Source organism: Gadus chalcogrammus, chromosome 19 (genome assembly GCF_026213295.1).
Source record: "Gadus chalcogrammus isolate NIFS_2021 chromosome 19, NIFS_Gcha_1.0, whole genome shotgun sequence".
Taxonomy (NCBI): domain Eukaryota; kingdom Metazoa; phylum Chordata; class Actinopteri; order Gadiformes; family Gadidae; genus Gadus; species Gadus chalcogrammus.
The window spans coordinates 1,848,192-1,864,827 of record NC_079430.1 but is presented as its reverse complement, the minus strand read 5'-3'; the positions used below and the strand labels follow the sequence as shown (position 1 = coordinate 1,864,827).

The 16,636-nt window shown below is 43.3% G+C and overlaps 1 protein-coding gene across 1 annotated transcript in view; it reads left to right on the top strand.

Annotated features, from left to right (window-relative positions):
• loxhd1a (lipoxygenase homology PLAT domains 1a) overlaps positions 1–16,636 on the top strand; it is a 32,147-nt gene that overhangs the window by 6,196 nt on the left and 9,315 nt on the right. The window contains exons 14-20 of the mRNA XM_056578002.1: positions 322–507; positions 814–941; positions 4,086–4,203; positions 5,877–6,054; positions 7,761–7,946; positions 9,288–9,458; positions 9,993–10,131. Of these exons, the coding sequence (XP_056433977.1) occupies positions 322–507; positions 814–941; positions 4,086–4,203; positions 5,877–6,054; positions 7,761–7,946; positions 9,288–9,458; positions 9,993–10,131 (1,106 nt within the window). The remainder of the gene's footprint in view (positions 1–321; positions 508–813; positions 942–4,085; positions 4,204–5,876; positions 6,055–7,760; positions 7,947–9,287; positions 9,459–9,992; positions 10,132–16,636) is intronic.

Here is a 16,636-nt window from a genome sequence, read left to right as displayed (position 1 = left end):
GTAAAGAAATATGGTAAATGACTATCGGACGTGCAGACATTAGGCATCCGGGTTAGGGTTAGGGTTAGGCCACAGCTTCCCCTGTAGCTAACATAGAAATACCCAATTTATACAATATAGAATAGTTTGTAAATACACTCAAATATATGTACCAACCACACTGGATTGAACTGAAAGTCACATTCCAGGTAGGGAAAGTGTCTATTTTATCATATTCTTTGCTACATACATCCACTGCACACTGTCGCTTGACTTAAGGTACTTGGGGTAGGGTCTTTTCTACTAGTTACAATGACTTTGACTGTGTGTTTCCCCCCCCAGCTGGGCCATGACGGAGCTACTCCTGAGAGCTGCTGGCTGGTGGATGAACTGGCCATCTCTGCGCCCACCAGGGGCCTCAAATACGAGTTTGCCTGCAAGTGTTGGCTGGCCAAGGACCGAGGAGACGGGCTGACCTCCAGAGTGTTCAACATGTTGGACGCCGAGACCATCTCCATCACTCGGAAGGTATTGAATGAAGGGAGGATGAGTGACAAAATAAATCCCAACAATATACAATTTGTAGACACTACACTACATCTAAGATATGCTAGATCAGCCTACAGGTAGACTGGACATGATGTTCCAAACCAGTTGGAAACCTTTTAACCACTACACTAGCCTGCCATTGTTGTTTATAACTGTGATGGACTCTGCACAACTGTTCTAATTACCTCTAAGTGAGAGGGAACATGCAGGAGTTCAGGAATAGGGCTTGACTAGTGTGGTAAAGGGACAAATCTCTCATTTCTATTGACACATTTCTTCTTCAAGATCATCTACGAGGTGGTGGTGCTGACTGGGGATGTGCAGAACGCTGGGACTGACACCAATATCTTCATGTCGGTGTTTGGGCTCAATGGGAGCACCGAAGAGATGTTCCTGCAGAAGAACGAGGACCGGTTGGTACTGTGTAGATGAAACAAGTATCAACTAGTCTCGCACACATGCTGCATGATATGGTCAGCACACACAGACATATGAAGGGGCGCCTGGGACAAAAATAATGCTTGGCCTTACACACACTATTATAATCTCGCAAATACACCACTATACTCATACACACACACACACTATTATACTAATTGTACATGTATGCATGAGAATGTATAGTCGTGTATGTGAGGGAGTATAATAGTGTATGTGAGAGAAAAAAGTAGTGTATGTGAGAGAAAAAAGTAGTGTATGTGAGAGAGTATAGTAGTGCATGTGATGTGGGAGAGTATAGTAGTGTATGTGAGGGAGTATAGTAGTGTATGTGAGAGAGTATAGTAGTGTATGTCAGAGAGTATAGCTGGTATGTGAGAGAGTATAGTAGTGTATGTGAGAGAGTATAGTAGTGTATGTGAGAGAGTATAGTTGTTTATGCAAGAGAATATAGTAGTGTGTGAGAGAGTTTGACTGAAACGGAAGTGAGTTTGATTCCACAGTTCCTGATTGGCTGACAGAAGAGGTGGTAGCTTCTGGCGTCATTTCACTCTTGAATCTCCAGAGATGTTGTTATGCTGCGTTCGCACCAAAAAAAGATTTGGTCGATTGTTTGCGTGGCCGCCTGAGTTTGAGCGAGGCTTCCTCTTGTGACCGCCAATTCATTCTCAACCATGGCCGGTCTCTACGTGTTGTGAAAGTACCAGAGACGTCTGAAAAAACGACGCAGACGTTTAGGATTCATAATATCACCCGTTCTATAAAATATTCTAATCTAGAATACCCCGGGAGCTCTGGCGTGAGTCCAGGAGCTCCATATCAAAATAATATAAGATGATATAATATATAGATATCTTTATAACTATTGTTCTTCATAATTTTGGTTCTTTCTTTCTTTCTTTCTTTCTTTCTTTCTTTCTTTCTTTCTTTCTTTCTTTCTTTCTTTCTTTCTTTCTTTCTTTCTTTCTTTCTTTCTTTCTTTCTTTCTTTCTTTCTTTCTTTCTTTCTTTCTTTCTTTCTTTCTTTCTTTCTTTATTGTTCTCTACAAACTTTGGGACCTATCTCCTTCCTCAATTTTTAACCCAGAGACTCAAATTTGAAAATATTCACAATAGCTTGGAATCTTCTCTATCTTTTCAGATATTTTAACACACACACACACACACACACACACACACACACACACACACACACACACACACACACACACACACAGACACACACACACACACACACACACACACACACACACACACACACACACACACACACACACACACACACACACACACACACACACACACACACTATATAGTCTCTTGCATTAACAACTATACTCTCTCAAACACACTACTATATTCTCTTGCATAAACATCTATACTCTCTCACACACACTACTATACACTCTCACACACACTACTATACACTCTCACACACACTACTATATTCTCTTGCATAAACCTCTATACTCTCTCACACACACTACTATATTCTCTTGCATGAACAACTATACTCTCTCACATACACTATTATACTATCTCACATACACTATACAGGGTTGGGTAGTAACGTGTTACAAGTAACGCAAATGAGTAAAAAAGTACTTTTTTCGGGTAACGAGTACTTTTCACGTTCCATTTTTAAGTCTGTAATTTTACTCTTACTCAAGTAAATATTTCATTTAGAATTCTACCTTTTACTCAATTACATTTTCCACTGTGCCTTCTTTAAAATGAGTATTTTGATAAACACATTATCTTTGTTGACTGTAATACTTAGCGACGGGCCCTCCCTAGGTAGGTTGCAACATTGTTGCGATTCCATAGACCAGTCGACAGTTACGTTGGGACTGAGGACTAGAAACGCTGTGGATGCAGACGCGCAGGAAGATATTTTTCGGCAGGGGGTGCGGGGTAGAGTTTATATAATTCTAAAGATACTATGTTACACAGGCTCTGTATTCTGCAGACCACTCTAGAACTTGTTCGTCGTTGTTGTTTCTGGCTATGAGTGTGTGTGCATTCTATGTGTAGGCTGGATCGCAATCGCGTGAAGACAAATCTGATTGGCTAATCAGCTAACCAAGCCAGCCTGGTTAGTGTTTCATTGGTTGTGTTCCTACAAAACTCTTGCCTTTTGTCATATGCACAGAGCTGAAATAAATTTACGTTTTTAGTGTAAATTTGTTTGAAATTAAATTACATTTTTCTGTTGCATGTATGTTTAATGAACAATGCACACAATGAAGCAACTTGTGAAGAAATGTTTTAAGAGTGCATCTCTTTCTCTCTCTCACTCACTCACTCACTCACTCACTCACTCACTCACTCACTCACTCACTCACTCACTCACTCACTCACTCACTCACTCACTCACTCACTCACTCACTCACTCACTCACTCACTCACTCACGTTATGTCTTTTTCATTGATACAAGCACTCCAATACAAAAATGTAAAGTTACTTGTAATTTGAGTAACTTTATAACAAAGTACTTTTTTACTCTCACTCAAGTAGGTTTTCAAATTGGAATACATACGACTATACAGTCTCATACATACATACATGTAAAAGGAGTATAATAGTGTGTGTGTGTATGAGTATAGTGGTGTATATGCAAGATTATAATAGCGTGTGTAAGACCAAGTATGAATTCTGTCCCAGGTGACCCCTCATAGACCCATGTGCATGATCTCACACACACGCTAGAGCATACAAACACACACACACACACACACACACACACACACACACACACACACACACACACACACACACACACACACACACACACACACACACACACACACACACACACACACACACACACACAGCCTCTCCGATGTTATTTCCTCCGATCAGTTTCTCAATGAGTTTCTACTGAATGTGTCTCAATACTTTTCATGTCAGCTTTTCTAATCATTCCTCATGGAAGGTGAATCATTGTCAAATTGGCAATGATTGGCACTTACTACCGCATCAAGTTCCTTAATTGTGTGTGTGTGTGTGTGTGTGTGTGTGTGTGTGTGTGTGTGTGTGTGTGTGTGTGTGTGTGTGTGTGTGTGTGTGTGTGTGTGTGTGTGTGTGTGTGTGTGTGTGTGTGTGTGTGTGTGTGTAAGGTTTGAGCGGGGCCAACAGGACACCTTCAACTTAGAGATTGATGACATCGCTCCACTGAAGAAGATGAGGGTCCGCATCGATGGCATGGGCAGCCGACCCGACTGGTTCCTCGATAAGGCAAGCTACCACACCATGGGAACCTACGATGTAGGCACTCACCATCATGGTAACCATTACCTACCATCATGGTAACCATTACCTACCATCATAGTAACCATTACCTACCATCATGGTAACCATTACCTACCATCATGGTAACCATTACCTACCATCATAGTAACCATTACCTACCATCATGGTAACCATTACCTACCATCATGGTAACCATTACCTACCATGTGAGCGTGTACCGTGTTGTTACATGGCGCCCCCTGTTGGTGGGTGACGTATTGGTGTGTAGAGGACGTATTAGTTTCAATCAACAGAAAAACAAAATCTGTGTTTGTCTGCCTTTATATGTTCAATAGATACAGATTTGGATTAATAAAAAAGAGAAAATTGGAACACATTCATTTGAAATACAGACACCATAACAATCACAGAGTAGACATCAGAGAGGCCATGTTATTTTTATGTTTATGATTCATCTTTATATTTTGTAATGTAACCAATATAAAATATTGTTATGGTTTTTTGATTATTGAGACTTGAGAATACCTATTACTACTATTATCAGAACACTAGTTAAAAAATTATAATAATGTAACAAGATAATAATGTTTTATAGTTTTCTAATTTCCTTGAAAAAAATACTTTAAAGTTAGCCTGAAATATGGTATGAGCTATTGGAAGAGAGCAGTCAGGAACAGTCAGGAACCACACCAAGTACTGTCCTCAACCAATGACAACCCACAAACCCCAACATCCAACAACACAACACAAATTTGTGTATTTGCTCAAAAGTTTCAGAGGCAAGATATCATGAGTTAATGAGGCAGTTGAAGGCTCTCATGGTGCTTTATTAACTCATGATATCATGAGTTAATGAGACAGTTGAAGGCTCTTGGGGCTTCATAACTCTCATGATATCATGAGTTAATGAGACAGTTGAAGGCTCTCATGGTGCTTTATTAACTCATGATATCATGAGTTAATGAAACAGTTGAAAGCTCTCTTGGTACTTTATTAACTCATGATATCATGAGTTAATGAGACAGTTGAAGGTCCCTTGGTGCTTTATTAACTCATTCCATCATGAGTTAATGAGACAGTTGAAGGTCCCTTGGTGCTTTATTAACTCATGCTATCATGAGTTAATGAGACAGTTGAAGGCTCTCTTGATTCTTTATTAACTCATAATATCATGAGTTAATGAGACAGTTGAAGGCTCTCTTGGTCCTTCACTAACTCTCATGATATCATGAGTTAATGACAGTTGAAGGCTCTATTGGTGCTTCATAACTCTCATGATATTATGAGTTAATGAGATAGTTGAGGCTCTATTGATGCTTCATTAACTCATTATATCATGCATTAATGAGGCAGTTCTATTGGTGCTTCATTAACTCATGTTATCATGACAGTTAATGAGACAGTTGAAGGCTCTCCTCGTGCTTCAAGGCAAAGATTACCAAAGACGTCCTCGGAAAAAAAACACAAAATTCAGAGGAATTTATTGACACATGATCATCTAGCCACATCATGGAATGGTACATACTAAGTTTTGACTAAACTGTGCACTCATCTGCTCATTACTTGATAAATGACATGTGATCACATGTGCCCTCCAAAACCATCCTGTTGGTGCTCTTCTGCATCGTTCACTAGCTGAAGCTCCAGTGTTCTTCCAGGTGACTCTGCGTAACCTGACCACAGAAGAAGAGTGCCTGTTCACCTACGAGGACTGGCTGTCCAGGACGCTGGGGCCCAAGCACACCCTGGTCTCTGAGATGGCGGCAGTGGTGGACGGCGAGGAGATGGTGGAGCTCACAGAATACATCATCAATGTCAAGACCAGCGACGTTTCAGGTCGGTCCAACCCTACATATCCATACATTACAGTCCCTATACATACAGTACAGCCCCTACATATACAGTACAGTCCCTATACATACATACAGTCCATATACATACAGTACAGTCCCTACATATACATACAGTACAGTCCATATACATACCGTACAGTCCCTATACATATAGTAGAGTCCCTATACATACAGTACAGTCCATATACATACAGTACAATCCCTATACATACCGTACAGTCCCTATACATACAGTACAGCCCCTACATATACATACAGTACAGCCCCTATACATACAGTACAGCCCCTATACATACACTACATACAGTAGAGACCATATACATACATTACAGTCGCTATACAGTACAGCCCCTACATATGCATACAGTACAGTCCCTATACATACATACAGTACAACCCCTACATATACATACAGTACAGTCCCTATACATACATACAGTACAACCCCTACATATACATACAGTAAAGTCCCTATACATACATACAGCACAGTCCTTATACATACAGTAAAGCCCCTAAACTACAGTCCCTATACAATGTATACTGGTTACTTCTGCTTCCAGTCAGCCCACTGTGAGCGGTCTGAGGTTTGGTGGTATCAGTGGTCTCACTCGTGTCTAGGCCATTCCTTTATGAGATACTGCGTTACTAGGACAGATGAGACTTCTAAATGCAAAAGCAAACATTTGCTGTTGAAAATAACCAATTTAATGTATGCATATAGCAGTCCAGCAGAGTGAGCCCCGAGCTAAGCTAACTGTCTTTGTGGTTTGGGGTCTTTTAACAGTTTCACCCCCTCCCGAGAAGGCTATTGTCCCAACATGAAAGGAGGGAGATGTTTACCTAAAGGCCAGAGTTTCATGCATGAGTTATATGCATAAGGGGCTTCTTGTGACCACTTCATGCCGCACTCAACCTAGGTGACTTATTTTGGGCTCCTCAAGAAAAAGGGCACAGGGTGGTGGTGTTAAATCCCGTTTATTGCAAAGGATGATAATGAACATGGCAGGGGTGCTCCGCTGCCATCCATGAGATCTCCCCTGTATGTATGGAGATGGCTGGTTTAACCTGTGCCCACTGATTACTTAAAGTGCCACAGGTGTGAAGCCTTACCCAGGCCCAGAGTCTTATCAGACTGGGCCAGGTGACACTAGTAAACAAATGGGGTGGCTAGATTACACAACCTGTAAAAGCAAAGCTTAAATAATTAAAGTAAACAACATATGCAATTACACAGGCTACCTAGTTCCATTGTTATGTCTACGGAGGCTGGTGTTAGTCTGTGTGTCTAGCGGTGCAGACCTGCCCCTGGACCGGGCGCCAAGCCGTCGGGCAGTAACACTCCTCTCTATAGAGCCATCGTAAAGCTCTACAACAGTAAAAAGCAGGTCCAAATGCCATGGCCAGCCATGTTTAGAAGTTGTATTGCACATAGACTGTATGAATACAGACTCAAACCGACCATGATGTGTTTCAATTAGTGGAAACTATCTAGATATATTTTGTAAAATGTTGTGACTGAAACAGGAGTACTGAAGCACTGGTTGAGATTCGGAACATTTGTTCAATTCTAATGTTTTGGTATTTGTCTGTATCCCAGCAGGGTTTCATTGATTGTGTTGTTTTAGGTGAACCTGTGATATCGTAAGGAGGAAGAGTTAAGCGGACTCTTTATATTTATGTTCTCAGCGGCCGGCACGGACGCCAATGTTTGGCTCATTATCTTCGGAGAGAATGGAGACACGGGAACTCTGACCTTGAGAGACTCCAGCAAATCCAACAAGTTTGAACGGAAGCAGGTGGACACGTTCCGCTTTTCAGACATCCTCAGCTTAGGAGAGCTCTCCAAAGTACGTGTGTGGCATGACAACAAAGGTCAGAAAACACACTCTTTGTTTGCTTTGTTTTTTTTCACGTAATAACTAGAAATTGTATTTAATATAATTCAATTATAGTAGATTTGTACTAATGAATAGTAATTAGTTTACACTGGTCACGTGAGTTCTTAAAATTCTGATATTATATCAAAAGCCATTTAATAGGATAACTTATCGTCACATTGTATGTAATGTGAAATTGGAGTTGAATTACTCTTGCATATTACAAGCATATGAACAGTGAAGATGGACCATGAGGTTTTTCAGTAAAATGCCACACCAAAGCCTTCAAGAGTCAACATCACACTCTTGCAGCAGTGCAGTAAAATGGACCATCTAGGGGTCGTCACTACAACACAACAAGATTGGGCTGGGCAGTCAAAGTTCAGTGGTGCCGGCACTGCAGAAGTATTATTGCACTGCTGCAAGCAGACAAGTCCTGTTCTCTTGCATACTTCTTCTTTCTTTGACACTTTTTTTGGTCGCCATCAACTACTCGCACAAACAATAACATGGAAAGACATGTCATATCATATTCTAGGTACTATAGTGGAATCATGTGCTATAGCTTTCACAAGCAATATTACATTTGGTTTTGAAGTTTTGAAGTTAAAGTTAATCAGAAATCTTATGTGTCTGGCCCATCAAAATATTGAAACCAAGGAAAATGTATGAACTCAATTTTCTCCCTCAATATTTCCCACACATTTTATGTATCAAAATGTTCAGCATGATGAGCTGATTTCTCATATGTAATATGTCTAATGTGTCTAATATCTAATCTACATCTAATAAATGCATACACGTACACATGCATATTCACAAGTACACATACATTTGTATAAATAAGTACATATACAAATGTGTACACCTAGACATACCTACACATAGCCAAACACACGTTTACATACGTGCATACATACATACGTACACAAACCTATATATATGTACGCATACAAATTGCAAATACATAAACATAGCTAAACATATGTAGGCATACTAAGACTTATACATGCACATACACATATACGTATAGATATGTATATATACACATGTATATATACGTAAGTACACATACAAAGTAAACTTACAATAAAATATACATAAACATCAGTTTACATGTATACACATACATAAAAAAACATATGAATATACGCACATATAAGCAAAGTAGTACAATTTCTTCAGGAACTGTAGGATTTCTAGTTGTTGTTAATTTCCTGTACTTCTGCTGTGAGACATGTTCAACCGGGATGCATGAGGTACATCTTCATCTTAGTTCTATCGTCCTACAAAGAACTCTAAATGTGTATTCCTTTATCTCCCCGGCTGGCCGCAGGTCCTGCTCCCGGCTGGCACATCGAGTACATCGACGTGAAGGACGAGGTGATGGACCAGACGTTCCGCTTTCCGTGCGACCGCTGGCTGGCCAAAAACGAGGACGATGGGCAGATCATGAGGGAGCTGCCCTGTGCCAACAACGACAAGCTGGACTTCAACGAGAAGACCAGTAAGACTGGGACCTCACAACGTCATGCTAAGGTCCTGTCAGATCAAGGGACGAATAAACGACTAAAGACTATCAAAGGGAATTAATGATAGGCCGGGTTATTTGTATTGAGTGTCTTTATTTAAACAATTCTTAAATTCTGAGAGGTTTTTAAATTATGGGATCTTGATTGTGTCTTGGGTGTGAGTCTTCTGTTTTGTTGGCCTAGATATTAAACTATTAATTGTATGTTCACCCGCATATCTAAATCTATATTGACATTCATCTTGGTCATGGATCCCGCAGTCCAACTATGTTGTAGCACAACTTTAGGGGAAGGAGGCACAGAGCCTGGGCCAGAAACCGACAACAGGTGGATTTATGCCTGCTTTCGTGTCTCGTTTCTACCAAAGAAAACTCAATTGTGCGAGTGGATGAGGCTACGATATAATTATTTATTAATTATTATATGATGCAAGCATTTGATGTAACAGTTCCGACATAGAGGGAATAGACATACTTCCTAGAAGGAACGTGTTTCTTTCTTTCTTCCAGAATATGAGATTAGTGTTACCACGGCAGACACCGATGATGCAGACACCAAGGAGAATGGCTGGGTGATCCTGGAGGGAAAGAAGGCAAGATCCAAAGAGTTCACCCTGGAGAATTCATCCAAGAAGAAGAGGTTTCAGCGGTACGGTGCTTCAGGGATACTTTTACTGATCTGGGTGTTTTCGTTTGTTTGACTTTGTGAAAAATAAGTTGACATGGAAACAATCAAATGAATGTATAGGACTTAGAAATGCAGCCATAGTTTGTACTACATTTGTACGTTACAATCATATACACATATATGTATATTAGGGTAGTAAGGATTAACCGGTAAGTATCGAAAAATAGCTTAATTAGTTGGAACTACTGATGAATGGATTCAAAACCATTGATCTGAACCAAAATAAATCAATACAGCTGCCAAACACCAATAAAGCCTAAACGGTTCTGGAGCATTGGATTTAAGATATGGGTCACCATGATTAAAAAACGACTGGACCATGTGAACATGCAACAATGCACGTGCAACAAATGCACCATTTTTACCCAAATAACATGAAAAAGGAAGCAAAGGAGGGCTACTTCGACAAAATAAAAGGAAATCGTTTTTTTGGTTGAAGAAGTTAACTGGCAAATCTGATCTGATTGCGTTGGTTGTTGGAAAGACAGCTGTTGAGAAAGTGAGAAAGTCATAGCTATCCTTGTGAAAGCCTTTTTGTTTCATTTTTCATACATTTTCAAAACATTTTCCAAAGACTCATTCTTCTTTGGAGTCTGGTTATAAAACCATTGGGGAAGATAAATGATATTAGGAAGATCATTCAAGTGCAACATTATCACCAAATTGTTGGACATTAGGTGTCGCATAAAACCACTAATTTTACTAGCAGCCATCCCTCTTAAAAACAGGCGGTCAGCCAGAAACACTTACACAGACAAAACTGTCATCGCACTCGTTTCCAACACAATAAGCGGCTCATCAAAGGTCTGGCATCAGCTGCATAATCACAAATAAATATTTGTCAACAGTTTTTTCTAAATGCTTAGAATTAAAGGCCCACTATGCAACTTCGGGCATTTCCTCGCTGTTTTCTTGGTTTTGGCACGCACATTTCTCTACACAGCGCCCCCTACAGCTTCGTAGTAGATATTTTACAACACTGTCGTAACAACTCGTTGACGACCCTTCCCCATGCACATTCTACGCGAGCATGTGCATTTGTTTTCAAAGAAGCCGGCGAATGCGTGGAGACATGTCCGAAGTAGATGTTCATAAAGTGTAGGCAAGGTTATACATTTTTTAAATGGTGTATTTGTATTGCAATAAACATAAATCCATCCTTTTTTATAGTTGACGGGGAGAATTTATATCCTAGATTATAATTGTTTTAACTTAGCTTGAACAGAACAATCAGTGTAAGAGTGTTGGCCAACATAATAATCTAAATAAACAAGAACCTGGATTCGGGGATTCAGTCTGTATCTCGGGGACCGGACGAGACGGACGAACAGCAAAACACCCATAGAAACAAAGGTGTTTATATGGTTGCAACCAAGCAAGCTAGAAACATACAGGGCTCACAACAAAACGGTTGAGAAAACAATTTTTACAGGGCTCACAACAAAATGGTTGAGCAAACACATTTGTACAGAGACTATCAACATCAAGAATACCACGAAGACAAAGTTCACCCAAGGGTACTTTCAATTTCAAAAGCAACACGGCCAAGTCGGCGTCTGATTTGCAGTCTTCTTTTTCTTTCAGTTCACGCTATTCCTGAAAAGATTGCCCAACGTTTACTCGTGTCTGGCCTCTCTGTTGGTCAGTCTCCCTTTTCTCTTCTTCTGTTCCTCCGACATTGGGTTTCTCTTTCTCTTTTTAGTCGGCTGATCTATGATGAATGTAACAATCCCTTAGTTACTTGTGTTTATATCGAGCCGGTTCCGTGTTTGTCTGTGCCTTAAAGCAATTCGTCAATCGTCACTTCGCGAGACCCGAGACTCCCGCGAGAGTGGGCGGCGGGTCGCCGGCAGAAACATATTCCTTTTCTCCGCCAAGATGCGCAAGGGGGAGTCGAAACAACGAACAATCGAACAAAAATGTATAATAGAACCATCGCAATGACTCTTAGCCTGTTATATTAAGGTAAATCAAGCCAAAAAAGTTGCATAGTTCCCCTTTCACTCGTGTCTGATCTCTTTTCTGGTCCATTCTTCTTTTGTTCCACCGACAGTCGCCTCTTGGGTCCCTTATCAGTCGATTGATCCATGATGAATGCAACAATTGCCTCGCAACTGGCTGTTTATATCTAGCCGGTGCCATGTTTGGGTGTGTGTCTGTGCCGTAAAGCATTTTCGAAACTACAATCCGACTACATTTTCGAGGCGCGATTGGATACTTCCGCTGCGTCACATCCGGATTGTGTCGGTCCGAACAGAGCAAGTTGCATATGCGCTTTTTCCTTGGAGAGGTGACATGGGGCAATGACACACCCACCAAACGACCCAGAAATGGTTGCAGAACCATCAGAATAACTCTCAACCAGCATAATTAATGTAATTCTGGCTAAAAAAGTTGCATAGTGGGCCTTTAAGGTCCCTACACTGCTTACAATAAAATACATGATTCATGCACAAATACAGAGCAAAAACCATCTCATTCTGCTGAAATATGAACTGAACCGTAACATGAAGGCAGATGGCTTCTAACCAAGCAGGTGGGACCTCTTCAGTGGCCGCAGGCCGTACAGTCTCTGCTTATTAGATAGAGCTGATGTTGAGCTCCAGCTTCAGGTCCTGGGAGAAGATGGCACCAAGAAGGGCTCAACAGTGGTCAGTGACCAGAACAAAGAGGACATCCATTTAATCTTGTGATGATCAGGCCGGACACAAAAAGTGCTCATTCATCTTGCTAAACACAACTAGTGGAACCACAAACATAATAATAATAATAATAATAATAATGATAATAATAATAATAATAATAATAATAATAATAATAATAATAATAATAATACATTTTATTTGTAGAGCACTTTACATTTGAAAATCTCAAAGTGCTACAGAGTTTAAAAGAGAAAAAAAAAAAGGTTGTTAAAACATATAATACATATACAGTAAAAGACAAATTAGCAAAAGGCTTTTTAAAAGGTCTTTAGGTTTAGTTTAAAAACAGCTGTAGTCTGTGGGGCCTTCAGGTAGTCAGGGAGGGCGTTCCATAGTCTTGGGGCAGCAGCGGAGAAAGCCCGATCGCTTACGGTGTGGAGCTAGGTCTTAGGTGGTCTGATGGTGTGTGCTGATGCAGAGCGAAGGGTGCGAGAGGTGGTCTGGGGGTGAGGAGCTCCTTGAGGTAGGGGGGGGGGGGGGGAATGTCCGTTGAGGCACTGGTGGGTGAGGAGGGAGACCTTGTATTCAATTCTGAATGTGACAGGGAGCCAGTGAAGGGATTTGAGGATGGGGGTGATGTGTTCATATTTGCGCACCCTCATCAGGATCCTGGCAGCGCTGTTTTGTATGTACTGGAGCTTCTGGATGCTCTTGCCAGAGATCCCGATGAGGAGTGCATTGCAGTAATCCAACCTGGTGGAGACAAAGTCGTGGACGAGCCTATCTGCATCTGCCTGGGTGAGTGTAGGCCGGAGTTTGGCAACGTTTTTGAGGTGGTAGAATGCGGTCTTGCGGAGGTGATTGATGTGGGTGTCATAGTTCAGTTGCTGGTTCATTTAAACACCCAGGTTGGTGACAGATGTGGCAGGGGGAATGTTTTTGCCAGAGAAAGTTATATTGGTGATGTGGGAGGTGCAGAGCTGATGTGATGTACCGATGAGGATGGCTTCTGTTTTAGAGCTGTTCAATTGAAGAAAGTTGAGCTTCCTCCATGCCTCTATCTCCTCCAGGCAGGTGGTCAGTGTGGATGTTGGCAGGGGGCAAGATGAAGTGGGGGGGTGGTTCTGAGGTATAGCTGTGTGTCATCAGAATAGCAAAGGTAAGATAACCCATGCCTGCTGATGACGCTGCCCAGGGGAAGCATGTAGATGGAGAAAAGGGTGGGGCCCAACACCGAGCCCTGGGGGACACCGCAGGTGACACTGTGGGTGTGTGATTTGGCTTTGCCAAGGGCGACGTGCTTGGTTCTGCCGGTGAGGTAAGAGGTGACCCAGTTGTGTGTATTTCCTGTGAGTCCAATGGTGTATAGCAGGTGGTGGAGGAGGATATTGTGGTCGACTGTGTCAAAAGCAGCTGTTAAATCCAAGAGGATGAGAAGTGATGGGGAACCTTTGTCTGCTGCCATCAGGAGGTAGTTGTTGACCCTGAACAAAGCTGTTTCTGTACTATGGCCAGGGCGGAAACCAGACTGAAATTTCTCAAACAGATTATTTTGTATGAGGTGATCCTGAAGTTGTGCTGCAACTGTTTTCTCCAGAGCCTTTGACAGGAACTGAAGATTGGAGATGGGCCTGTAGTTGGAGAGAACTTCTGGATCCAGGGTGAGTTTTTTCAATAGTGGTCTGATGACAGCTGTTTTTAATGCAGGTGGGATATGGCCGGCCAGGAAGGAGTGGTTTATGATCTTTGTGATGAGTGGAGGGACGGCAGAGAAGTTGGTCTTCAGCAGGGCTGAAGGGAAGGGGTCCAGTGCACAGGTGGACGGCTTAAATTTTCTGATGACGGCCTCCACCTCTTCCTGTGTGACGTGAACAAGAGAAAAAGTCATCACTGGCAGGTATCCCTCCTATGTTACCAAGCCCTGCAGGAGGTAGCGGCTATTCCTCCCCACTTTCCTGACCTGGGGTCCTGTCGTGTTCCTAGTGCAATGCTCCCTGGTCTTCAAACAACAGCATCAGACATACCAACCCACCGCTCACCTGAATGGAGCCGTTAAAGAAGCTGCTCTCGCCTGGGCATGGGCCCTGTGGGGATTGATCTGCAATCTGCTTCTCATACAGAAAACGAGAGCTCAGAAGATGGGTAAGGTCTCAGTTCATCCACTGGGCTGCAAGGCCCAGACTTTTTCTCTTTGCCAGGGTCACTGCAGCTGTTCCATCCTGGCCATCAAGTGTCAGACCTTCTCAGCCAGGAGCGGCTTGAATGATGTGGCGATGCAGGGGGCATTCCAGTGTGCACTCAACGACAGTATCAATGATGAGCTGGTTCCTCATGAGGAGTGTCACAACCTCAACCAGTTAATTGCTCATTGCATCAGTGTTGACAACCCGCTCCGCAAGCGTCACAGGTATAGGACCTCTGCAAAAGTTGTTTATTTTTCATCATCAACGTCCCATTCTCCACCGCTAAGCATTTGCCAGTCCCGCCGTGAGTTTCCTTGTCATCCATAGCAAGAGCCCAGGCAACCGGGTTATGTCTTCACCCTGAGAAGAGAGACTGCTGTATGCAGAACATAGCCTGCCTGAATTGCCTATTTTGCCATCTTGGGCCTTACTTGTCTTGTCTGTTCAACTTGACATGGAAACGACCGGGCTCGTTGGTCACCTGAGAGTGGGGTAATGACAAGGAGCACTTCTAACCCCTCTCTCTCTCTCGGTGGCGAGGAAAAGAGCCAGTAGCTCCCTGTCGAAGGCGCTGTATTTCCTCTCGTTGTCATGGAGCTTCCTGCTGAAAAAGGCCAGCGGTTGCCAGGCTCCGCCCACCCACTGTTCACAGACAGCCCCCACGGCGTAATCAGAGGCGTCCGTAGTAAGAGCAACAGGGGGGGTCGGAGACGGGTGCGCCAGCAGAGCAGCGTTGGCCAGCGCGGTCTTGGCAGCATCGAAGGCATCAGTCATCTCTGGGGACCAATCTAACATGTCCGCCGGCCTCCTGCCCTGCAAGGCATTGTACAATGGTTGCATGAGTTGGGCCGCATGGGGGAGGAAACGATTGTAGAAGTTCACCATGCCCAGGAACTCCTGTAGGGACTTCATAGTGCGCGGGCGTGGGAAACTGGTGACGGCGTCCGCCTTGGCAGGGAGGGGAAAAGCCCCCTGCGGGTTGACATGGTGGCCGAGGAAAGTGATGGACAACCGGCCAAACTCGCACTTGGCCGGGTTGACGATGAGACCATGCTCACTGATGCGTCAGGTGGTCATCTGCGGACGCACTGGCCACGAGAATGTCGTCCAAGTAAACAAACAGGAACGGCATGTCCCGCAGAACAGAGTCCATGAGGCACTGAAACGTCTGTGCCGCACCCTTGAGGCCGAAAGGCATCCGTAGAAATTCGAAACGGCCGAAGGGTGTGATGACTGCCGTCTTGGGGACATCCTGCGGGCAGACGGGCACCAGATGGTAACCGCGCACCAGGTCCACCTTCGAAAAGATGGCGGCGCCGGCCAGGTGGGCGGAGAAGTCCTGAATGTGAGGCACTGGGTACCGGTCGGGGGTGGGGGCGTTGTTCAGGCGACGGAAATCACCACAGGGACGCCAACCGCCATCAGCCAAGGTCACCATGTGCAGGGAGGCGCACGGACTGTTGGAACGGCGCACGATGCCGAGGCACTCCATGGTGGGGAACTCCTTGTCAGAGTCGAGGCGTCGGGCTCGTGCATAGACTGGGGGGCCAACCGTGGTGACGTAGTACTCCACGCCATGCTTAGCCACTGCCTACATCAGCTTTTGGCCTATCAGACGACCCGCCTGTCGCGGACTCC